The 24,159-nt window shown below is 46.7% G+C and overlaps 2 protein-coding genes across 2 annotated transcripts in view; one reads left to right on the top strand and one right to left on the bottom strand.

Moving 5' to 3' along the window:
- Window positions 1–3,279: 3,279 nt before the first annotated feature.
- The window catches only part of LOC102452940 (cystine/glutamate transporter-like), a 34,919-nt gene continuing 14,039 nt past the window's right edge, over window positions 3,280–24,159 (bottom strand). Inside the window, exons 3-12 of the mRNA XM_075939607.2 lie at window positions 21,655–21,770; window positions 19,263–19,388; window positions 17,895–17,994; window positions 17,265–17,309; window positions 15,037–15,160; window positions 14,077–14,180; window positions 13,110–13,206; window positions 6,317–6,466; window positions 5,308–5,485; window positions 3,280–3,625 (exon numbers count right to left, since the gene is read on the bottom strand). Coding sequence (XP_075795722.2) covers window positions 3,561–3,625; window positions 5,308–5,485; window positions 6,317–6,466; window positions 13,110–13,206; window positions 14,077–14,180; window positions 15,037–15,160; window positions 17,265–17,309; window positions 17,895–17,994; window positions 19,263–19,388; window positions 21,655–21,770 — 1,105 coding nt within the window. The 3' untranslated portion in view covers window positions 3,280–3,560. The remainder of the gene's footprint in view (window positions 3,626–5,307; window positions 5,486–6,316; window positions 6,467–13,109; window positions 13,207–14,076; window positions 14,181–15,036; window positions 15,161–17,264; window positions 17,310–17,894; window positions 17,995–19,262; window positions 19,389–21,654; window positions 21,771–24,159) is intronic.
- Window positions 18,033–24,159, top strand: part of LOC102452679 (cystine/glutamate transporter-like) — a 67,562-nt gene continuing 61,435 nt past the window's right edge. The window contains exon 1 of the mRNA XM_075939623.2: window positions 18,033–19,086. The gene's annotated coding sequence lies outside the window, so the exon portion shown is untranslated. The remainder of the gene's footprint in view (window positions 19,087–24,159) is intronic.

Below are 24,159 nucleotides of genomic sequence, written 5' to 3'. Positions count from 1 at the left end.
CAAGCAAAAAAAACCCTCAAAACCAAACAAGCAAACCAAACTGCCGGGGAAAATTTGTCAAGAAGAAGAAAGGGTCGGGGAGTAACCAGGGAAACCTGGCGGGAGGATTCAGGAGGTCGGGCCGAAATGCAGTCCTGCCCCGCCCTGCCCCGCCCCTAAGACTGGCTCTGTTGGCAGCCCCTTAAAAATGGCAGCCCCTAAGACTGGCTCTGCTGAGCCCCTTCTGGAAGCAGCTGGCAAGTCCCTGGAGGAGGCAGGGCAGGGGGATCCACATGCTACCCTGGCTCACAGACACCCTTCCCGCCCACCCCCACCCCACAGCTCCCATTGCCCGAGAAGAGAGAACCATGGCCAATGGGAGTGTGGGAGTGATGTGTGCAGACAGGAGTCACCTGCCTGTCCCACTCCCTCTCTGCTCAGGTGCCACTTCTGGACATGCCGGCCACTTTCAGGGTGGGGGTGAGCCTGCCTTAGCCCCACAGTGCCACCACTAAGGAGCCACCTGAGGTAAATAGTGCCCAGTCAGAGCCTGCATCCTGAACCACTGCCCCAGCCCTGAGCCTGTCCTCCACTCAAACTGCTTCCCACAGCCTGATCTCCCCCAACCTCTTCCCTTGCTCTGCCAAGTGAAAGTGAGTGAGGATGGGGGATGGAGTAAGCAGGGTGGCACCTCACAGAAGGGGTGGAGCAGGGACTTCAGAGATGGAGGCGAGGCAAAGGTATTGGGACTTGGGATGGGTCGTGAATTAAATTAAAAAGTGATCTTGTGCTTAAAAAGGTTGGAAACCACTGGATTAGAGGGAATAATTCTAGGAAATAAAGGACCTTCATTTCGAATAGCAGTGTGTCTGCTGATGAACTACCGACCACCTAGAATAAGGCTTTTCACCAAGCGACTCTTGCTCTTGGTACGTTTGTCTATCTGTGGCATATAGACTATAAAATGAAACCATGGAGAAAGTAGATCAAAGGAGCAGGTTGCATTGGAATTCCATTCGTCACTAGTGAACATCAATCATGTTGTTTTAGGATTACAAGATCATGAAACAAAAAAGCACAAGGATGGGTAGGTTGCAAAGTGGTATGCTGAATATTCATTCCTGTAAAAGTGTGCTTGCCTCTGGGAGACCTTGGATCACAAGCTTTTATCACTGGTAAGCAATGTGTGAACACTCCCCAAACAAGTAGAGGACTGGAATGGAAATGCTAGTATACCATTTTTATTCATTTTAAGATTGCTGTGGAAACTAATTAGCAACTAAATATAAATAGACAGATGGCTGGGAGTCACCTGGAAGGCAAAGTTACTTGTAGGCAAAATCTCTGCTAATTTATTCTCCTCCAGTGGTTCCATCTGAAGTCTTCAGTTTTCTACCCATGTCGGTCCCAGGAAATGAGAGAGACAAGGGAGGCAAGGTAATATCTATTGGACCCACTTCTGCTGGTGGGAGAGACTTGCTTTTGAGTTTGCAGAGCGCTCTTCTTCAGGAAAGAAAGGTTGTCTCCCTAGAAGTCAGTCAAATAAAAGATCTTATTTCACTCATCTTGTCTCTGTTCCATCTGCAGGTATGCTCATGAGCCAATGAGCTTTGTCTTTACTACTTGACATCTGACTTACCTTATATAGACGCAGTAGAACAAGGGCTGCAACCTTTTAAGAGTTGCATTTGGATTAATAGGTCTCTTTATTTGTACTGCTCAATGCTCCTACTGCATGTGCTCTGGTTTTGGAAAATAACCTTTGATGGAACACATAAGGTAACTAAAAATACAGTGTGGCTATGTCTACACTGGCCCCTTTTCCGGAAGGGGCATGTAAATTTCACTAGTCGTCGTAGGGAAATGCGCGGGGGATTTAAATATCCCCCGCGGCATTTAAATAAAAATGTCCGCCGCTTTTTTCCGGCTTTTAAAAAAGCCGGAAAAGAGCGTCTACACTGGCCCCGATCCTCTGGAAAAAGTGCCCTTTTCCGGAGGCTCTTATTCCTACTTCAAAGTAGGAATAAGAGCCTCCGGAAAAGGGCGCTTTTTCCGGAGGATCGGGGCCAGTCTAGATGCTCTTTTCCGGCTTTTTTAAAAGCCGGAAAAAAGCGGCGGACATTTTTATTTAAATGCCGCGGGGGATATTTAAATCCCCCGCGGATTTCCCTACGACGACTCATGAAATTTACATGCCCCTTCCGGAAAAGGGACCAGTGTAGACGTAGCCTATGTGTAAGCTGTTTGTGATGCTTGGAATCTGTCAGAAAGGGAGAGTACTATTTCTTGCTCTTCCCAAAGATCATTTTTAAGGAGAAATAACAGCTCCCTAGTTTAACTTTGTGTAGTTATTGGGAATGGTATTTCCACTCATGCTCCAATTTAAACTGTAGTACACTTGAAAGAAATACTTGTGACCCAAGTATGTACCCTGGTGGTAACTGGTGAAATTGCAAGGCACGCTTCTATGAACAAAAAGCAGGACTATGTAGCACTTTAAAGACTAACAAGATGGTTTATTAGGTGATGAGCTTTTGTGGGCCAGACCCACTTCCTCAGATCAAATAGTGGAAGAGAATTGTCACAACCATATATACCAAAGGATACAATTAAAAAAAAAAAAGAACACATATGAAAAGGACAAATCAAATTTCGGAACAGATTGGGGGGGGGGAGGTAAATGTCTGTGAGCTAATGATATTAGAGGTGATAATTGGGGAAGCTCAGAGGATTCTCTTTCAAGTGCAGTCTTAAAAGGCTTTTGAAGCAGGATGCAGGTAATTAAGTCGCTGAGACAATGTCCTTTCTGGTGGAACATGTGGATGTAGGTAATATAATTTAAGGCTCTAAAAAGATATTAGGACTGGTTACATGAAAAGTTTGGGCTTCCTGAAGTTTTGTTTAGGTTGTGATTTGTCTGAATCGGTTTTCCCATGTATGTCTTTTGGTATGATAGAAAACAATTAAAAGATTTTAGTTAAAACCTCTTGTGGTGGTTTGGCCAATGATAAGAAATGTTTTCCATGGAAGCTCCACACTTGCATGTTGCTGTCACTTAGTCTATGCTGGGCAGCCTCAAGTTAAAAGTTACTCAGGCATACTTTAGAGAGAAAACATCATGTCCCAAAACTCTTAAATAGATTTTCGTATTCCTTTTTCCCATCATTATTCTGCATGATGATATGAACTTAAGGTAGCTTTGTCCTTTGCTTCAATCATCAGATAATGCCACCATCGAGTTCGACTTGAGATTCACCCCCACTGCAGTGAATTATTGGCATTGGGAACACTGGCTTGTAACATCACTCAAGTAATGGGAAAGAAGAAGTCTTAATGCTAAAAAGATTTATTTTTCTATGTGCCTGAACAGCCCAGTATTCGAGAGGACTTGTGAAGATGACCAAGGTACTGTTTTCATTAAAATAATGTTTTAGTCCACACATATGGTCTGATATCATTGCAGAAAGATCCTTTAAGTCATTTTGCTTGGATTTCTTTACCAGCTGCCACCAAGAATGGAATTAATGAGGGTCTTTCTTGGGCCTTTTTGAGTGAAGTCTGGGCTCTGATGCAAAATGCCTTCAGTAAGTCTGGATTTCCTGGGGGATGACTTCCATCAGGACCTGCAGCTTCACTGTCATGGAATCTACACATAGTGCAGCGAGAAGAGAAAACATTGTCTGAAACAGGAATCATGGGGAGGGTGAGGAAGTTTATTCTGTAAGTGAAAACTACTGGACCAGGGCAAGCTCTGTCCAAAGAGTCCCCCAGCACTCCTTCTGCAACATCTCTTACATAGAATTAGTGAAAACTGCACCAAGAACCAATTTTTCCCAGCCTCCCGCCATGCAACCTTTGGTCTTAAACAACCACCTTAAAGTATCCCTGTGTAGTTTCCAGTGCAGTTTTGTTTGAAACCTACATATCGGGGTGCCTAGTACAGGGGAGCCCTGATTTATATCTAGGCATTGCTGTAATACAATAATACATATAACTTGCAACCTGTTGCATAAGAAAGGTCTTGTGTGTGCTTTTTCTGGAGAACTCTTCCTTATTTTTCAAACAGGCCTGAGATGGGTTAGGACAGTGGTCCTCAACGCGGTGCCTGCGGGCCATTTCTATGCACCCGCCGAGTGATCGGGACCAGCCCCACCCCCGGGCACATGGTACATGGGTGGTGCCAGCCCCTGGGCGCACAGCACATGGGTGGCCCCACCCCCAGGTGCATGGTGCAAGGGCAGTGCCGGCCCCGGGCACGTGGCGTATGGGCAGTGCCGGCCCTGGGCATGCAGCGTATGGACGTCCCCGCCCCTGGGCATGCAGTGCAGGAGCTGCGCTGGCTCCAGGCACGCAGTGTGTGGGTGATGCCGGCTCCTGGGCGTGCAGCACAGGAGCGGCACCGGCCCCTGGGTGCACGGTGCATGGGCTGTACTGGCCCCAGGCACACGGCGCATGGGTGTTCCCGCCCCTGGGCATGCAGCCCAGGAGCGGCGCCGGCCATAGGTGCGCAGCACGTGGGTGATGCCGTCTCCTGGGCGTGCGGCACAGGAGCGGCGCCGGCCCCGGGAATGCAGCGTATGGGTGGTCCCACCCCTGGGCGCGTGCACGGCCCCGCCTCTGAGTGCCCGGCATGTGAGTGGCCCCGCCCCCGGGCACCCAGCAGCCCCAAAAGGTTGGGGACCACTGGGCTAGGACAATAGATTCTTAGATGCACGGTGACAATTTGTAAGAGCCAGAAACAGCCAGAATATGGCTAGAGGATAAAGGAGGAGGAGGTTCTAACTGTAGTGCTGTCTAGCTGATTCCTATTGATGGTAGTTGGAAGGATAATGGTGTTTTAAATCCTAGAATTGGATGTTTGTGGTTAATTGCTGCTAGTGTATGCATAATTTTGCTTGAAAACATGGAAGATTCACACTTGGCTTTAAAATGTCCCTTCTTCACAGTTCTAGTGTGGGTCATGGGTTGGTTGCAGGTTTGAACTAGAGTAAATGGTGGATTCTCCAATTTGAAGTCTTTGAATCAGGATTTAAATCCAGTAACTCAGGCAGAAGTTTTGGCTCTGTTATGGGGGGGGGGAAGGGGAGGTTTTGTGGCAGGATGTCAGAGTAGAGGGTCATGATGGCCCCTTCTGGCCTTCAGGTATGAGCCTATGAATCTCTTCCTTTCAAAGACCATAGGAACCATTATGATCACTGAGTTTGACCATCTGCATTAACTCAGGCCATAGAACCGTACTAGTGATTCCTGCATTAAATGAGTTTGAACAAGAGCATATTTTTTAAAAGGCCCTTCAGTGTTAGATCTAATGTTATAGCCTGTACTTACTGAACATTGCACTGCAGCTGGCTGGTATTCTTGATTTCTGGACCACCAGGTAGTAGACAGGCAGACCAGTCAGAGTTATGGCACAGCCAATGCCTGTGTTCACAGGGTCTGAATAAAGGGACATTCCCACGATGAAGAGAGATGATATTGTGAAAACCAATGGGATGAACAGAGGCACCTAGAAAAGAGAGGGAATCTAGGAGATGGAAGGCCTGGCAGAGCTTGTCAGCAGGTACCTAATAGATTGCTTGTCAAGCAACAGCAAACAAGAAATGTACATAAAGCACCGAAACTGTGTGAGAGTGGTTTCACTTTCTAAGCTATCGTAGTGCTGCAAATATCTGCACTTTAGAGGACAGAGGCTATTGCTCTAGTTTGGCCATTCCAAGTGGCTTGGGGTTCTTTTTGTACTGTGCTTGGGTTTTTGTTGCAACAAAGCATAGCATAACTGGGCTAAATTTCTCATTTCTACAATTTTATGGGCAAAGAAGCTGTGAGGAACATGAGACATGCAGTCTGTTTTCATTCAACTGGTTGAATTTTGCAGTGTTTCTGTACTTAGTGGTAAAGCATCTTATGGTCTTTGTCTGCATTGCAGATGTCTCTCTAGTGGGTCAGTAGGAGCATTTGCCTGCTCAGAAACAAAACCTAAACAAGCAAGATAGCTACGTTTTTTGTGTCTTACTGCTGCCACTAACCACATCAGTATTGAAGTCCTTCTGCAAACTGTGCTAATAGTCATTAGGCTGCAGTTTTTGCTACTCTATCAGCAGAAACAAACTAGTGACCTTACCCAGCCCACTGTAATGACAATAGTTTGCCATTTGGATTCCTTGTCTGCAGATGAAGCAAGTACAGAATACTAGAGGACCATTTGATCTCATGGAGCCGCTTCTGCCAAACAAGGACGGAAGGACATCTCTATCCTTCCATATCAAAACGCTTTCTTTTTCAAAATCCTCTGATTGTGGTGCTTCATGGGGCTGATGTTAGCCAGATCTCCTTTTACCTTGAAGGGCCTTGGTACCTCAGGATGCCGATAACGATGTATTATGAGTCCAAGGGTCACCAGTCCTATGAAGAGCCAGCGTGAAAAGCTATAGAAGTTCAACAGGCCATAGAGATCACCAATCAACACCATTAAGTAGATCAGAGGTAGCTAGGACACAGACAAAAATGCACTGTTAAATCCTGTAGTAAAACCTAGGAAGACGCTTTACCTTTCCACCTGTGTTACTGATATAGGTTTTACAATATTTATACCATGCTAATGCCTTATATTCTTGCCTTCTCCCCAATGATGGTGGTATGTTTCCTCAACACGTGCAACTATGGTATTAACTAAATCACAGGGTCTCCCATAAATGAAAAGAGCAGGAGATTTAGTTTGCTTAGGAAGCGCTTAAATATTGTGTTGATGGGGCACTGTAAGAATCCGAGTTGGCTCTGTTTTTTTTTTAAAAATCCTAGTTTAGGAGGAGATTTTAAAGGAACAAACAGGAGTTAGATTTCCAATTTGCCCTTTAAAAGATTTCTTTCTTATGTGAAATGGATGAAATGCCAACCCTTTACTTTGATGTGAAGTCCACCAAAGCTAGAATTTGGGCTCCTTCAAGAAGCACTTTATTTTTCTGAGATTACTTGGTGCCACATGGATTTCTGAAGGTTTTATTCTATTCTGGTAGTGCCTGAAAGTACCACGGCCCATTGTGCTAGATGCTGTAGAAAGAAGCAGCTACACAGCCCCTGCTCTGAAGAGCTTACACTTGAACATGAAACAAGACACACTAACTTCCCCTGACCAGCAAAGGAGGGGAGGGAGTGATGTTAGGGGCTCTGAAACCAGTTCACTTGTCATAGGTTAGTTATTGCACAGTTTGATTCCAAATACTAGGGGGGGAGGGGTTCTTTCATAAAAATGTGGAATGTGAATTTAGCCCTGATAGGTTTGACTGTGCTGCCAGCTCATGTCTTTCTGTCTAGGCAATGAACAGCTACACCACGGCAAACAGCTGTGCCAGCTTCCCAAGTGCTGTCCCATCCGTGTTCCCAAGTGCTGCTCTGCAGAAGGTTGTTCGCTCAGCATACCCAGTGTGTCCGTGCGCAGTGAGGGCACTGAACAGTGCCAGTTGTGATGGCCGGGGGCTACATGGACAGAGTCCACTTAAGTATTCCAGTGTGTTGGGACAGACCAGACAATGCCCAGCTAATGGCTGGACAGGTGGGAGTTGTGATCCCTGCTAGTGACTGGTTGAGAGTGACCCTCCCAGCTAGTCTGTCCCAAAACGTTGTTCTGGCTGCTCTCTTCCCTTCCCTTCTCTCATTCACCTGTGTTGCCTTGTCTTTAGGCTACATCAGCACACCACAGCGCTGTTCACAGCACTGGGTACCTGTAGCTACATGTGTAGTGAGAAGTGGGACTAGTGGGGATCTGGCACCAGCAGCTGGCCTTGGGCCCCTTTGCACTCACCAGTGGCAGTTGAGAGAAGTAGAGCAAAATGGCTTCACTCCTCTGGCTACCAGCTGTGTTGCTCTGCTTCCTTCCATTGCTGCCAGTATGGCGATGGGGAGACCCCTGCTGCAGGTGCCAAGACAACCCCCCCCCACGCTCCCCTCAAAGCCTCTGGGTTACCCATGGTATGTATACACTATGGGATAAGGTTGAATTAAGCTACGCAACTCTAGCTATGTTAATTGCATAGCTGAAGTCGAAGTACCTTAACTTGACTTTTGGTGCTGTCCACACTGCAGGATGTCACAGGGAGAACACTTTCCCTTTGACATAAGAACAACCGTACTGTGTCAGACCAAAGGTTCATCTAGCCCAGTAGCCTGTCTGCCAACAGTGGCCAGCACCAGGTGCCCCGGAGGGGGTGGACCGAAGACAGTGATCAAGTGATTTGTCTCTTGCCATCCCTCTCCAGCCTCTGACAAACAGAGGCCAGGGCCACCATTTCTATCCCCTGGCTAACAGCCTTTTATAGAGCTAATCTCCATGAAATTATCTAGCTTCTCTTTAAACTCTGTTATAGTCCTAGCCTTCACAGCCTCCTCTGGCAAGGAGTTCCACAGGTTGACTACGCGCTGTGTGAAGAAGAACCTTCTTTTATTAGTTTTAAACCTGCTACCTATTAACTTCATTTGGTGTCCTCTAGTTCTTCTATCATGGGAACTAATAAATAATTTTTCTTTATTCGCCCTCTCCACACCACTCATGATTTTATCTACCTCTATCATATCCCCCCTCAGCCTCCTCTTTTCTAAACTGAAAAGACCCAGTCGTTTTAACCTTTCTTCATATGGGACCCGTTCCAACCCCTAATCATTTTAGTTGCCCTTTTCTGAACCCTTTCCAAGGCCAAAATATCTTTTTTTGAGGTGACTTCCCTTATTCCTTGTGAGAGCAGGACTACTGGCATCAACCGGAGTGCCCCTTTCAGTTCGAATTAGTGTGTCTTCACTAGTCCTGCTAATTCAAACCCTGGAAGATTGACTGTGGCAGCTTCGATCTTCTCTGTAGTGTAGACATACCCTCAGAGGCTTTGGTTCCTTGCTCCTCCCACCCACAACATTGGTGAGCGCTCATGTGGCCCTTTGTCCACCCCCCCACTTCTCCCGCATTGCCAGTGTATGTACTCTACACACTGCCAATAAAACATGCAGGAGCTGTCGTTTATGATACATGTATACAGGGCCTGACACAGTGAATAGGGACCTACCAAATTCACAGCTGTGATAAATTTGCCACAGAGCATGAAATCTAGTTTTAACTCTGAAATCTTTAGTAAGAGATTTTTGCCCCAATTGTTTGAATTGCCTCAATGGGAGGTTTGCAGAAAAACTTCAGAAGGCATGTAAAATTCAGATGAATTATTAACTCCAATTATTGATATTTGGCCATTAAAAAGGATGGCGATAGTGTCAGAACACTTACAATTACACAAGACAGCAATTAGGTTTAAGATTTAATTTTTGATTAAATACAAATTAATATTGGTTTAGATTTAGACTATCCAATATGGCTGACCAAAATAGTGGACAATGGAAGATTCTGTTTCTAAGAAACACAGGGTGCAATTTCCTGTCATGCAATAATTCTACTTCCTGTGATGTAATGGTAAATTCCACTTCTAACTGGGCTTTCTGCTGAGCCATTTCCTAACTGGGATTGATACCAACAGCCATGCCCTCTGGACAGATATCTGACAGTCTCGTAGCGGTACATGTGGAGGAGCTATGTGTCACATGTAGGTACACGTGAATGGGTGGGGTTCAAGGTGGAACTAGGTGAAAGATGGAAACTGATGGCGTAAGTCAGTGGTCCCCAACCTTCTGGGGCTGCTGAGTGCCCAGGGGCGGGGCTGCTCAGAGGCCGGGCACCTGGGGGCGGGGCCATGCATGCGCCTGGGGGCGAGGCCACCTATATGCTGAGAGCCCGGAGCTGGCGCCACCCATGTGCCACACTCCCGGGGCTGGCGACGCAACTGTGCTGCACGCCCAGGGGTGGGGCCGCCCCTACGCCGCGTGCCCGGGGCCGGAACAGCCCATGTCCCACGCACCCAGGGGGTGGGGCCACCACTGCCCATGCGCTGTGTGCCTGGAGCCGGCGCCCGTGCCAAGCGCCCAGGAGCCGGCAGGGCCCATGCGCCGCGTGCCCGGTGACAGGGCTGCCCATGTGCTGCGCACCCGGGGCTGGCGCCACCCCTATGCCGCATGCCTGGGTTGGCACCGACCATACGCTGCAAGCCTGGGGCCGGCACAGCCCTCGCGCTGCTCACCCGGGGGCGGGGCCACCCATGTGCTGTGCGCCCAAGGCTGGCACCACCCCTGTGCCGCGTGCCTGGGTCGACACCGCCCATACGCCGCACGCTCGAGGCCAGCACAGACCTCGCGCCGCACACCCGAGGGTGGGGCCACTTAACTGCTGCGTGCCTGGGGCCAGCACTGACCATGTGCTGTACGCCAGGGGCCGGTGCCTCCAATGTGCCCAGGGGCTAGCTCCGCCCATGTGCTGTGCACCTGGGGGCAGGGCCGGCCCTGATCACTTGGCGGGTGCACAGAAATGGCCCGGTGGGCGCCATAGCGCCCACGGGCACCACGTTGGGGACCACTGGTGTAAGTAGATAAGGCTGACAGGCTAAACTCTTAGTGGGATCAGGATCTCGGAGGCGAGCAGAAGCTGTAAGATGCCTGCACAGAGGAAGCCACCCACGAAGCAGCAGTGGCAATAATAGAACCCTGCGAAGAAGTAGCAGAAGCAGCAGCAGCAGCAGCCCCTGAATTTTGAAGTCACCATGGCAATGGCTTCTTTAGCAGCCCAGCAGCAAAAATGGCTTGATGCAGCAGACAGCGCTTACTGTTGACAGAACAGAAGGACCAATAGACGAATCAGAGGGAATTTGATTGGAAAAAGGGTAAGTTTAATCTTCCTTTCTACCACTTTATTCATAGGGGTGGGTATTGCCGGTCAATAAAGCTGGAGGCTTCTGGCTTGAATGAGATGGTCCCCTACCTCTTTGGTAACTGCCCAGCCAGCACTTACCAGGTGTTCGGTGTTACATGGTAACTGTTAAATATGAAACATGGTGTATATTTAATGATGGATGTTAAGTTAAATGCTATTATTCATCATTCTGAGCCATAGGGCCTTGTGTCTTTTGTATGCTGAGCTGCTTCATTGTTTTGTTTGTAATTGTTATGCTAGAGAGTTTGATTCTCTATTTGCCGTATTGCTTTGTTCTTTTAACAGCTATCTTTGTTGTATTTAACTCTGTTTTTCCTGCTTCATTTAAAATAGGAACTGCTTTTTTTTCTGAATAAATATTACTTGAAAAAATTACTACTGGTGTGCCTAGTCTTGATCGGAGGGGCTATGTTCATGGCCTTTCAAGAGTCAGCAAAGACTGGCTTGCTTTCTGTAGCAATTCCTTTAGAGTGGGCCACAAGCTTGGTTATCAGCTTACATAAATCGTACATTGAGAATTAAGAGTTTAAATTAGAAACATTTCATTTTAGGCAATATATTTGGCTCACCACAATTAAACGCCATTCTTTCAGTAACAAACTGGCTATTGTAGGGGGCTGCAGTGTTGCCACCCTTTCTTCTGCACTGGCCCCAGAGCTGGGTGGCCAAAGGGCAGTGGCTGTGGGCCAGGCACTCAGCTGTGAAGGCAGCTGTGCTGCCAGTAGTGCAGATGTTAGGGTGGTATTCTAGTATGGGAGGGTCGGAAGGGTTACCCATGGGTGGTGAGTGGAGTCCTACTTCAGAGAGGTTAGCCTCTGGCTCTGCCCCTTCCACTCATCCTACAACTGTAGCCTGAGACGCCACCCTGCAGCCAGACACCCTGCAGCCAGACACCACACCTGCTTGGAGGAGCCCTGGCCAAAGCTGTCGCTGACATGCCTATTCTCTGCAGGCCGCAAGCCACCCTGCTTGAAAATTCAAAAGCTCTTTTCTACTCTCCTCTGGAAGAAGCAATGGAGCTTTTGATATGCAACATGCAGTTCTGTGGCACCTGAGGAGGTAGTACAGGTTGAGCCTCTCTGGTCTGGTACTCTCTGATCCAGCAACATCCGTGGTCCAGCATGATTTTAGTTAGCCAGATGTCCCACTTATCATGGGTGTGGCCAACTTTCCCGTGATCCCATAAACTTTGCTTACAGCCACCAGTCCAGAGTTCTCAGTGTTCTGTGCTGTGATTTAGCTCTAATTTACCCCTAAATGTCTTCTAAGAACTCAGTAAGCAGTGGAAGTGTTGGTAATGCTGCAAGACAATATTGATTTCCTGAGGTCTGGCAAATTTTCTGGCTCGGCACCAGTCAGGTCCCCATGGTGCTGGACTAGAGAGGTGCAAACCTGTGTGAGTTCTTTATCTTCCTGGTTTCATCAGTTATCTCCCTGCAGTCCAGGGAGATTGATGAACCCAGGAAGCTAAGTAACACATGCTGCCTCCTCAGCTTTCCCAGAATCTGCATGGAGAATAATAAAAAGCAAAAATGTTCCCCCATCAAAACCACAAACAGGGTTCAGTGGCAGCAGCTGCACTAGGGGAGGCCTATTATACCTGCTGATGATGAGGCTGTCACTCTTGAGAGGAGGCAAAGGGAAGAGGGAAAGGCCAGACTTACAAATGAGCAACCCTCCAGTGTGCCATGGATGCAGTGGTCAACCCCCCACCCCACCACACACATACACAGCTAAGGCCCTTAGGGCTGAGCCCTTAGCTAGGGAGGGGGCAAAGCAGGGCTGGGGATACTCCAGCTGAGGGATATTACCATGTGCTAGGCTGCAGCTGCTAATCCTAGCCAGGCTGGGGAGGGATGGGACTTTCTCTTCTCCTGCTGCCAGGACTGGGTCACACCCATCTTTGGGAACCTCCCACCAGCTGCAGGAAGCTTGGCAGCTGCTGGCTGGGAGCCAGCTCTGGAAGCAGTACAACTGCCACCATTGGTGCAGAAGTAAGGGAGGCACATACCCCCTAAAATAGCCTTGCAGACCCTCCCCCATGGTTACAACGCTTTGAAATTTCAGGTGTATATAATGGGAAACCATGACATTTATGATGTTTGAAGTTCAATGACTGGGAAACTTACTAAACTGAACCATTAATTTGGCAGGGCCCTGACAATGAGTCCCAGTTGGAGCCTCTAGGTGCTACCATATTGTAAATGGTGCATCTCAGTGTTGTCTAATACTACCTTAGTACATTACCCAATTGGGGGAGGCAGGTGTGTTCATTCTCAAGGAAGAAGAGGTAAAAAAACATTCAAGCCTCATTCAGAATCTAGAAAGTTCTGCTCACCATTAATAAAAGGGCAGGCAAGGGGGTATTTCTTCGGCTATGGATCATGGAGAAGAGCGGTGGCCACTGTCCTTCCCTGGAAGCTGCAAACAACATCCTGTTAGAAAGAAACCAGTAGAACTGGATGAAAAAAAGCTAAATCTACTTCATACTGCATTTTAGTTACATTTTTGGATTTTTAACGAAAATATTTTTTTAATGTTTTGTCTACTTTTTCAGAGGAAGAAAGTAAAGTGGAAATGAAGCGGCGTTGTTTTCAAGGGTTTGTTTTGTTGTTGTCATGAAAAGAAAGCTGAAACATTTTTGATCTGCTGTAGAAACCAAGGCAGATACAATATTACTCATCACCAGCAGCAGGAGCTCATGATACAGCAATGAGTATGTTGCAGTTCCCTGGCTTTTGAGTTTTCCCTCAAGCTTCAGGTGTTCACCTTAGAAGACAATAGCAAGGAGTCCAGTGACATCTTAAAGACGAACGATTTTATTAGGGCAAAAACTTTGATGAATTGCAAATCACTTTATCAGGTGCGTGAAGTGAAAGAAAAAGAAATAGGCAGTAGGGTAGGGAGAGGGAGAGGGGTGTGTTACATCAGAGCTAATTCAATCAGTGTGGATGGGGATAAGAAGGTGAGAATACCTAAAGTGGTAAATTGCTTATTGTAATGAGAGAGCCATTCCCTATTCAGACCCATTCTGATAGTGTCAAATTTGCATATGAATTGTCACTCAACAGTTTCAGGTTGCAGCCAGGTTTTGATGTTGTTTTGCTTGAGGATGGCAATTCCTAAGTCTGTAATTGTGTATCCAGGGAGGTTAAATTTTGGTAAACTTTTCACTCTTAGTCCATCAATAGTCTCAGTCCATTGATTTACATAAGGTTTTAAGCAGATAAAGGCTGTAAAAAGAAGAGTTTGAACTGCAGATTAGCTGCAAGAGAGGTCTGGTTTTAGAAAGGACAGGCTTTTACCTTGCTGCGGCAAAAATTCCTCCATTCAGAGAACCAAAACAGGACAGAGCAACCAGGACTGGAATTGCTGAGGAAATGCTCTTAAAAGCTCTGTCTGTGAAGCTCTGGGGGGAAAAATAGAGACCTCAGTTTTTCAGGGTGAGTTAGCCTATCTCACCTGTTTGTTTCTGTAACTGTGTTGGTTAAAAACCCAGGTTTATCATGACCTCCAGATAATCCCATCTCCATTATTGCTAAGAGGCAAGAGAACCTTAGGGAATGGCTAGACTACAGGCTTTTGTCGACAGAAGTTTTGTCGACAAATACTGTCAACAAAGCTTCTTTGTTGACATAACAGTGTAGACGCAAAGGACAGTGTAGATGCAGTAACACCTTCTGTTGATAGAACTCTATCGACAAAAAGCGTTATTCCTTGTAGAATGAGGTTTACAGCCATTGACAAAACTGCTGAGTTCTGTCGACGTTATGTCGACAGAACTCAACGGCAATGTAGATGCGCAGGTATAGTTTTGTCGACAAAACCCTGTAGTCTAGACACACCCTTACATGCAATCCAACAGATGTGTCACGTCAGAAAAATTGCAGGGAGGAAGGAGCAAACCTGTGTCCGTATAGGGGCCTTTATATAGTGTCATAGTCTGCAAGACTGAGGGATGAGGGATCACGGAAACTCCATGAAAAGTTTAGGGCAAGCCCCTGCAATACAGTGGCTGTAAGTATATATCTTGCTAAAGAGGACCAAGATGCCTTATGAGAGTGACACTATTCCTAGAGCTTCTCCTTTATGCTTCTTCCTTCTCACCAGATATTTAAACAGACATGTGCTCCGAGCATAAGAATCTGCCATCTGTTCCTTCCTTTAATGTCTTTCTGGCTTCTCTCCAATAGCCCCTCTGGTCCCAGATGTGAACTATCTGAGTTACACTGCAATAGCCAATAAACACAAAGGACCACACTCACCACAGCCACAGCCTCAGAGGCCAGCACTTCCTCTGCTGTCAGGACTGTGTAGTAGGAGATGTTAGTGAGAAGGTATCCTAGAGTGACGATGAGCAAGGACACTATCACGCTCAGTGGGATATTCCTACAATAGAATAAAAACAGCCCTTTTATCGCACCTCTCGCTTGTCCATCAGGGTTTCCTCTAGCCCACATGAATCTAGCAGAGCTGGTTGGGAATTTGCAATATCACATTTTTTCACTGAAAAATGCAAATTTGTCAAAACCAGAATTTTTCGTGAGAAATGGTTGGTTTGAATTTCTTATTTTTTGGACACATTTTGAATTGTTGAGCCATCCCATTTTGACTTTTGCAACATGGAAAAATCTGGTTTTGGTTTGAAATGACTTTGTGTTAGAAATTTTCCCTAATTAGAGAGAAATAAAGGCAAAATGGAATCTCCGAAAATGGCTAAATGAAATTATTTCAATTGACTCAAAGTGAAAGGCTGTGTCTACACTGGGCCACTTATTCTGGAAAATCAGCCGCTTTTCCGGAATAAGCTGCGAGCTGTCTACACTGGCCCTTGAATTTCCGGAAAAGCAATGACGCTCTACTGTACAAAATCAGCCGCTATTCCGGAAAAACTATTCTGCTCCCACTCGGGCATAAGTCCTTATTCCGGAACACTGTTCCGGAAAAGGGCCAGTGTAGACAGCCCAGTAGTTTTTTCCGGAAAAAAGCCCCGATCGCGAAAATGGCGATCGGGGCTCTTTTCCGGAAAAGCGTGTCTACATTGGCCGCAGACGCTTTTCCGGAAAAAGGGCTTTTCCGGAAAAGCAGCCTGCCAATGTAGATGCTCCTTTTCCAGAAAAACTGAAAACGGAATAGTATTCCATTTTAAGCAGTTCCGGAAATTCATGCCAGTGTAGACACAGCCAAATAGTTTTCTTAGTTGGTAGTTCAGAAAAATTTGAGATTTCAACATTTCATCCTGATTCAGAACAAGAAAAATCTGAGATTCTGATCAAAATTTCCCAGAATGGGAAAACAGTGTCCTGTCCAGCTCTAGAGTCTGTGTTGTATATCTGGTTATTATTGTAGGTTGTCGGTTATATAAATGCAGAATAGTGAGAATGACGTTATAGTACCAAATTGGTATGGTACCAAATTGTTAATTTCCTTGCAGTGGCATTTTTTTTCATGTGGCTCTCAGTTCAGACCTTTTTCCAAAGTATCCATACATATCTTGGGAAGATGAGAGCTGTGCTTAAAATAGTCCTTCCTAATCAAGAGATACTAATGTGAGTAGGTCTCCTTCATCCTCTATTGCACTAACAAGACATCTTATGATGATCCAAAACTCATAGACTAAAGCAACTAACTTTAGGCACCAGTGGGTGATGGAGAATAGCTATGGGAATTGGGGATTACTTTAGGTCCCTATTTTAAACCACAATTTACTATAAGAATGAATCCCACTGTAAAGGGAAAAATCAAAGGGATCTTCACTTGGATCAGCTCTGAATATCTCCCCCCCCCCCCCCCCTTCTCAGGAAGTCTTTTCTTTATCCCTTCATATTACCTGGCAATGGGATAAAATTCCTACCTTGGTGCTCATTAGACAGACAAGGTGGGTGAGGTAATATTTTTTATTGGATCTGTTGGTGAAAGAGATAAGGCTGTCCAGCTGACATGGAGTTCTTCAGGTGACTTACTATCCTGGGATACAACAACAACAGGTGCTTCTTGTAACTTTGTTTCACAGAGGGTTGAGTCAGCCTGTACAGCACCATGCAAATGGGTACCGAAAGCACTAACCAAGCCCAATTTTCAACTAGTGTGTTCACCAAGAGAATGACCCCCCCCCCAGTTTGTTAACAATTTGTCTTCCTTTAATAGGGGGGTCAAGAAAAAATCCTGCCCCTGCCACACAGCCTCCTCCACCGAATCATCAGGCTCACTACCATTGCCACCAAAGCCAGGTCACAGGATTTGATGGGCCTCTGCTCTGCTCCAACATGACAACATCCGGAATGTGCAGAAATGAATTGTACCCAAGTCAAATCTCAGTATGAAAATTATTCAGACGTCTGTGAATCAGTGTGGTGGTGCGCTGCAGTGAGTGTGTACCTCTCACAGCTTGTTACGATGCTTGCTCCAACTTTGGGGCAGAGGAATCCAGCTTCTCTTCAGAAGTTTGTTGATTTACCAGCAATGAATTCAAGCAGCTGCCCATGGCACTCACCTTTCAGGGTTTATGATTTCTTCAGTTACAAAGTTGACATAGAACCTGTAATTAGAAGAGAAAAGGGATCTGGACCTGGGATTCCGTTTTCCAGGTAGGACATTGAAGAGTGAGATGGAACGGGTTATGCATCTGTTGCCCTTCCTGGGCTGCATCTGGAAGTTTGCTTCCAGAATAGAGGGCATCTTTTCTTAGACCATGCAGCTTACTACATAAATATAGACACTTTCTGCAGCAAAAGTCAAATGCTTCCTCCTAAGGGTGATAGTAAGGGAAGAAACTTCTTTCTTCCCCCTGGCACCCACATTTAAGAACTTAGGTTCTCCAATTTGCACCCTGCAAAATCAATTTCTTTTCTTTCTGAGGTTATCTTCCTTGGTAACATTTAAGATAGAGCACAGTTTCATTTGTCACTCGAATGACAATTTGTCTAAGTTAAATGATCTCAAGCCAGTGTCTAGGGGACAGGCAAACAGCCACTATAGTGCCTCGGTCATTGCTAATCCTGGGGTGCCTTTGAATCTGTGACTTCACACAAGCCCAGTACTGCAGTTTTGAATGCTTTGGGACTTATCTGGCTTTCATCAGTGACTGGAATAAATCTTGTCCCATAGGGATATGGAAGCTTACCATCCTCCATAGGCAAACATTCCAGAGTAAAAAGCCAGCGGCAGCTTGTCCAGAGACAGCGAGCTAGTGTCAAAAGCATTCTGGAAATTCTCATAGTGACCTAGGAGGAGATGGAAGTACGACAAATAAATCTGATGATTTGGAAATTGGTGCTAAGTATTCAACCAGCAAAGCCACGGCCATCGCTCTGACACACAGTGCTAGCTCTAAAACTCTCCAGATCCAATCTAAAATGTCTTACCAAATTTCATAGCTTTTAAGGAAAAAATTGACCATTTATGATCATCTCCTCTGACCTCTCGCATAACAGAGCATAGATTTTTCACCTAGTAATTAATGCAGGGTGAGGTAGCACATCTTTTAGAAGATTTTAAAGGCTTCAAGGATGAAGAATCCTTGTTCCAGTGATTAATTACCTTGACTGTTAAAAAGACACCTTACTTTCTGTCTGAATTTATCTAGCTTCAACTTCTGGCTGTTAGATTTTATTACACCTTTGTCTGCTAGCTTAAAGATGCCTCTCTGATCCAACATCAGTCTAGAGAGAACTAGTATTGTTAAATGATGGGCAATCCATCAATGCCAGAGATTGGCTGCAGGCTGAAAACACCTCCATTTCACATTTTTCACAAAGACGAGCTTAAACCTACACTGAGTTTTCATGGAATATCTCCAAGCCTGCATCACCTGCTAGACTAGCAATTGATGCAATGACATGCAGCCTTCATCTCCTTCATCCAGGTGGGAAAGGATATTAACCACCACCCATCCTAGGTGAGTCTGGAGCAGCGTGTCCAAGAACTGGTTATGTGATTGAGGGGTGGAGGAAAGGTGGACGCTCTGGGGTAAAATACTTATTTTCATCATGTGCCTTGGTGGTTGCAGTTCATGTTCTAAGGTGCTGTATCTCTTGTTTTACTGCTGCTCCTGAGATGGTAACATTTAAGGAGGTGACGTGGTGCAATGGACAAAGCAAAGTGGGGCATAGGGAGCTACGTCTGCATGTTGATTGTGCTGCTTCCATTCTATTTCAGATGTTCCTGTCATGCACTGCCTCACTTGGCAAATGAGCAGACATCCATTCAAACAACACAGCTGATTTTTGGAAAGGCTGCTTGGATTTGGTTCCCTTGGCAAACCAAAGGAGAGCTGAAGGGCAGTGCAAGAGAAATGGCCTGAGGGCAGGACACAGGTAAGTGTGGTTTTTTTTTTTTTCCAGTTGAGATTTCCTCCTGGCTAAAACTTCCTCTCGCTTTCTGACTCTGTTCTCCACTTTCTAGCTCCCTTCTTGTATGTCTGTGCCTCTCCCTAGGCCTCCTCTACCTCCTCTTCCTGCCTCAGGTCACATGCAGGCTACAGTTGTCTTACCTTCAGCTAGCGCCATCATCCCGGGGACGATAATCAGGCCAATGGTGACCATCTTGAGGAAGGCGAGAACTGTCTGTATGTTTGCAGACCAGCTGACACTCCAGCAGTTCAGAGCAATGATTAAAGCTTGGAGGGAAGGAGAAGCAGTGGCGGAACAATGTTAGTTACGTGGACAGAAACCTGATATGAAGGCACTAAGTAGAGGTTCTTGAGATGGGCTTGGACTGGATGGCCCTTGTAGTCCCTTCTAACCCCTCTAACCCTACGGTTCTGGGATAAGTGGCAAGGGATGGGTGTGTGGGGCAGTGTTGAGTTGAGGTACAGTAGGAAATAAGATTGGATCCCATCTTATTCAATATCATCATGAATGATCAGGAACACAGTGTAAGCACCATTAATGTTAATTGTGTTTTTAGAGGATGTTGAACTGCGACATGGTGAAAACAACAGAGAGGACAGAAATAATACAAGGGGACATAAAGAGATTAACAACTTGGAGATCACGGGTGGCCAGTAGCCTAAGCAGGGGAAAGCACAGCCTTCCCAAACCTCTAGCCTCACCCTGTCCACACTCCGTCCCCAGAACACCTCTGTATGCAGTCTGAGGACAGAGTATTGGTGCCTCCAGCACCTGCCCTCCCCATGCTCCAGGCCCGTGGAGGCTGGGGCCATGCACCTGCCCACCCCACTCCCTGTGGTGGTGGGGCAGGGAGTGTGATGCTGCGCCACCTCCCTGTGGTGGGGGGACAGGGAGGCAGCTTGGCTCCTGTGGGGTGCAGGGCCCCACCAGAAAGGGTGGGTCTGGGGGTGGACATAGGGCACTGCCTCCCCCAGCCCTTCCTAAACCAACCACCCATGTTGGAGAGGAAATAACTAAGATGAGATACAAGCTGGAAAATGCACCTGTCAGAAATAATCTCACCCCTGTGATATTCAGGGATGGGGAGAGCTGGGAACAAGTTGCACTGGCTTTCAATATTGTTGCAGTTTTGTGGACTCTGGCAACCCCCTCAGGAAGGAGGGAAGTAATAATCTCTCCCTATGGCCCTGAAGAATCTACTTGGAATATACTGAGTTCACTACTGAGCAAAGGTGGAAGTAAGCCAGCGGGACTCAGAACCCTGCCCTGGCCCCAGGCTCCATGCTGCACTTCCTCTTTGAAATGCACAAGAGCCCTCGCTGGGAACTATTGTACATTTCAAAGTGGCAGTGCTGCACGGAGTGCATGGTCATCTAGGGAGTCCCTAGCTAATCCTGGGCTCCACCCGGCATTTCAAAGCAACAGTGCCACTTGGAGCTTGGGATCAGCTGGGCCCTAGGTTCCATGTGGCGCTGCTGCTTTTAAGTACCTCCCGTTTCTCCTCCCCCCGACTTGCTGCCTCTATCTGATAGAGGCAGCAAGGGGTGGAGGGAGCGACTAGTCAACTAGTCCTTTATATTGTTAGTTGGAACTCCACATTACATGCTTGGAGGGATTTGACTGTTTTGGGGGAAGATTTTCAAACTCTCGAATGTGAGAGAGATGTTCAAGCTGTACTGAAACCCATGGATTTGGGCCCCTTACACTCCTATGAACATCTTATGTCCTTTATGTACACAGTGTGTCCTTGGTCTCTACTGCTCTAGCTGTGGATTTATTTGGTTGTAACACTGGGAAGCCCCAGTCAGGAGTAGGACCCTGTTATGCCAGACATTATAGGGTGTGTCTAGACTACAGGATTTTGTCAACAAAAGTGGACTTTTGTCGACCAAACTATACCCGTGTCTACACTGCCACTGAGTTCTGTCGATGTAACGTTGACAGAACTCAGCAGTTTTGTCGATGGCTGTAAACATAATTCTATGACTATGTCTAGACAAAACCCTCTAGTCTAGACACACCCTACAAGGAATAATGCCTTTTGTCGACAGAGTTCTGTTGACAGAAGGCGTTATTGCATCTACACTGTCCTTTGCGTCTACATTGTCATGTCGACAAAGTGGCTTGCTTTGTCCACAGAACTGGATGTAGTCTAGACACTCTTTGTTGACAGAAGCTTTGTTGACAGTATCTGTTGACAAAACTTCTGTCGACAAAAGCCTGTAGTCTAGACTGCATCAAAGGTATAAGGTTCCCCTCCCTTTCCTCCCTTACTTAGACTAACAGGGGTAAACAATGCTGACTATCTTGAGAGGAGCAGTTGCAGGATGTTGACATTACAGATGAATATTTATAGAGTGTCCAATTGCTTTGTGTGGGGCTTGGCAGAGACATGGGAAAGGGGAGACCTCGCTGACACAGGCAGAAAACAGTGTAGGGAAGAATAATATCAGGAATAGCTTGTTGAGCCTCCTCATTTTCCTCTCCCCAAACCTGTTGCTTTGCTTTGATTGTTTTTTCAGGGTTACTCACAGACACCAGTGACAGTGACCAGCTTCACAGCCAGGGCTGGGGCATGGCAAGGGGCAAAGAGAGGCTCAATTAAGTAACGACCAAAAGCCAAGGAAACCACTGCAATGTTGGCAGGCCTGGAAAGCAAAATATAAATTCAAAGCATGTTAGCCAGGGGAAATACCTGTGTTGTTCCTCTGTCCAGATCATATCTCCTCTCCTATGAGTTACCCTTCCCCTGCCCACTCATCTCCTTCCTTTAATGCCTTTGAAACCACCATGGAGTCCTGTGGCACCTTAAACACTAAGGGTATGTCTACACTACCCCCCTAGTTCGAACTAGGGGAGGTAATATAGTCATACAGAGTTGCAAATGAAGCCCAGGATTTGAATTTCCCGGGCTTCATTTGCATGAAGCTGGCTGGCGCCATTTTTAAATGCCGGCTAGTTCGGACTCTGTGCCGCGCGGCTACATGCGGCATGGACTAGCTAGTTCGGATTAGGCTTCTATTCCGAAGTAGCTGTATGCCTCGTGGAAAGTAGGAATAAGAGATCCTCCGGAATAGGGCTTTATTCCGGAGGATCGCGCCAGTCTGGACGCACTTTTCCGGCTTTTCCCCAAGCCGGAAAAAAAGTGGTGGCCATGTTTATTTAAATCCCACGGGGGATATTTAAATCCCCTGCAGATTTCCCTATTCCAAAGTTAGAAATTAGCATGCCTCTTCCGGAGAAGGGGCCAGTCTAGACGTAGCCCTAGGGTATGTCTACGCTAGCCCCCTAGTTTGAACTAGTAACACCTCATTCCAGGAGGAGTAACAGGTAATTCGAAATAAGGACTTATTTCGAATTACCATTTAACTGCCACGTGTAGCCGCGGGCAGTTAGTCCGGGCTAGCGCCATTTAAAAATGGCGGCCGGACGGGAACATGCAAATCAAGCGCAGGATATTTAAATCCCAGGCTTCATTTGCAAGTTCGAATGCCTACATTAGCCTCCCTAGTTCAAACTAGGGGGCTAGTGTAGACATACCCCTAGGGAGTCTAGCCTAGTAGATTTTGTGTGCTTCAGGCCCTTGGCGAGGCAGTGGTGGGGGGAGAGGGCTGGAGCGCCATTGCAGGTGCTCCATTGCTGTTGGGGAGCCCTGAGCTTTGGGAGCTGGATCCAGGCAAGCCAGGAGCCGCATCCAGCCCCCAGGTCTTAGGTTCCCCATCCTTACCCTACAGGTTTATGGGTATTGCTATTCCTGATGTCTGATTTGTGTCCATTTATCCTTTGTTGCAGAGACTGTCTGGTTTGGCCAATATTGGTGGCAGAGGGGCATTGCTGGCACTTGATGACATATATCACATTAGAGGATGTGCAGCTGTATGACCCTGTGAGGTTGTGGCTTAAGTGATTAGGTCCCGTGATGATGTCACTTGTATAGATACATGGACAAAGTTGGTAACGGGGTTTGTTGCAGGGATAGGTTCCTGAGTAAGTGTTTCTGGGGTGTGTTGTGTGACTGCTGGCGAGTATTTGCTTCAGATTAACAGGCTGTCTGTAGGTGAGAACTGGCCTGTCCCCCAAAACCTGTGATAGTGAGGGATTATTCTTCAGGATAGATTGTAGATTGTCAATGATGCCCTGGAGGGGTTTTAGTTGGGGGCTGTAGGTGATGACCAGTGATGTTTTGTTATTTTCCTTGTTGGGGCAGTCTTGAAGGAGGTGACTTCTAGGTACTAGTCTGGCTCTGGCAATCTGTTTCCTTGGACAATGGGCTTAAATTGCAGCAAGGGAGGTTTAGATTGGACATTAGGAAAAACTTCCTAACTGTCAGGGTGGTTAAACACTGGAATAAATTGCCTAGGAAGGTTGTGGAATCTCCATCTCTGGAGATATTTAACAGCAGGGTAGATAGACATCTGTCAGGGATGGTCTAGATGGTACTGGGTCCTGCCATGAGGGCCGGGGACTGGACTTGATGACCTCTCAAGGCCCCTTCCAATTCTAATGTTCTATGATTCCGCACTTCCACGGGTGGATATGTAAGTTTTAAATATGCTTGATAAAGATCTTGTAGGTGTTAGTGTCTGTCTGCGGGATTCGAGCAGATCCAGTTGCATTTTAGGGGTTGGCTGTAGATAACTGATTGTGTGATTGTCCTGAATGGAAGCTAGAGCCATGTGGGTAAGAATAGCAGTCAGCTGGTTTCTGGTATGGAGTGGTGTTTGTGACCATCATTTATTTGTACTGTAGAATCCAGGAACTGGATCTCTTATGTGGATTGGTTTAGGCTGAGGTTGATAGTGGCCTGGAAATTGTTGAAATCCCTGTAGAATTCTTCAAGGGCTTTCACCGGGCAGGGGCCTCTGGAGTCTCTAGTTTGGGTTGCATCTTTTCTCTGACATGGAGCCCTTCCCTTGCTGGAGTTAAATAAGAGTCTCTCCAAGAACTGAGAGTTCCTTTCCCCTCTCTGGGGGCAGGGAGCAGAGGTGAAAGTGGATGGGTACGGTACATGGCCAATGTTGAAGTGCTGCCTCTTTT

The sequence above is a fragment of the Pelodiscus sinensis genome, chromosome 1 (genome assembly GCF_052426305.1).
Source record: "Pelodiscus sinensis isolate ZL-2025 chromosome 1, ASM5242630v1, whole genome shotgun sequence".
NCBI lineage: Eukaryota > Metazoa > Chordata > Testudines > Trionychidae > Pelodiscus > Pelodiscus sinensis.
The sequence above is the reverse complement of the archived record's forward strand: the minus strand, read 5'-3'. Positions and strand labels throughout refer to the sequence as shown.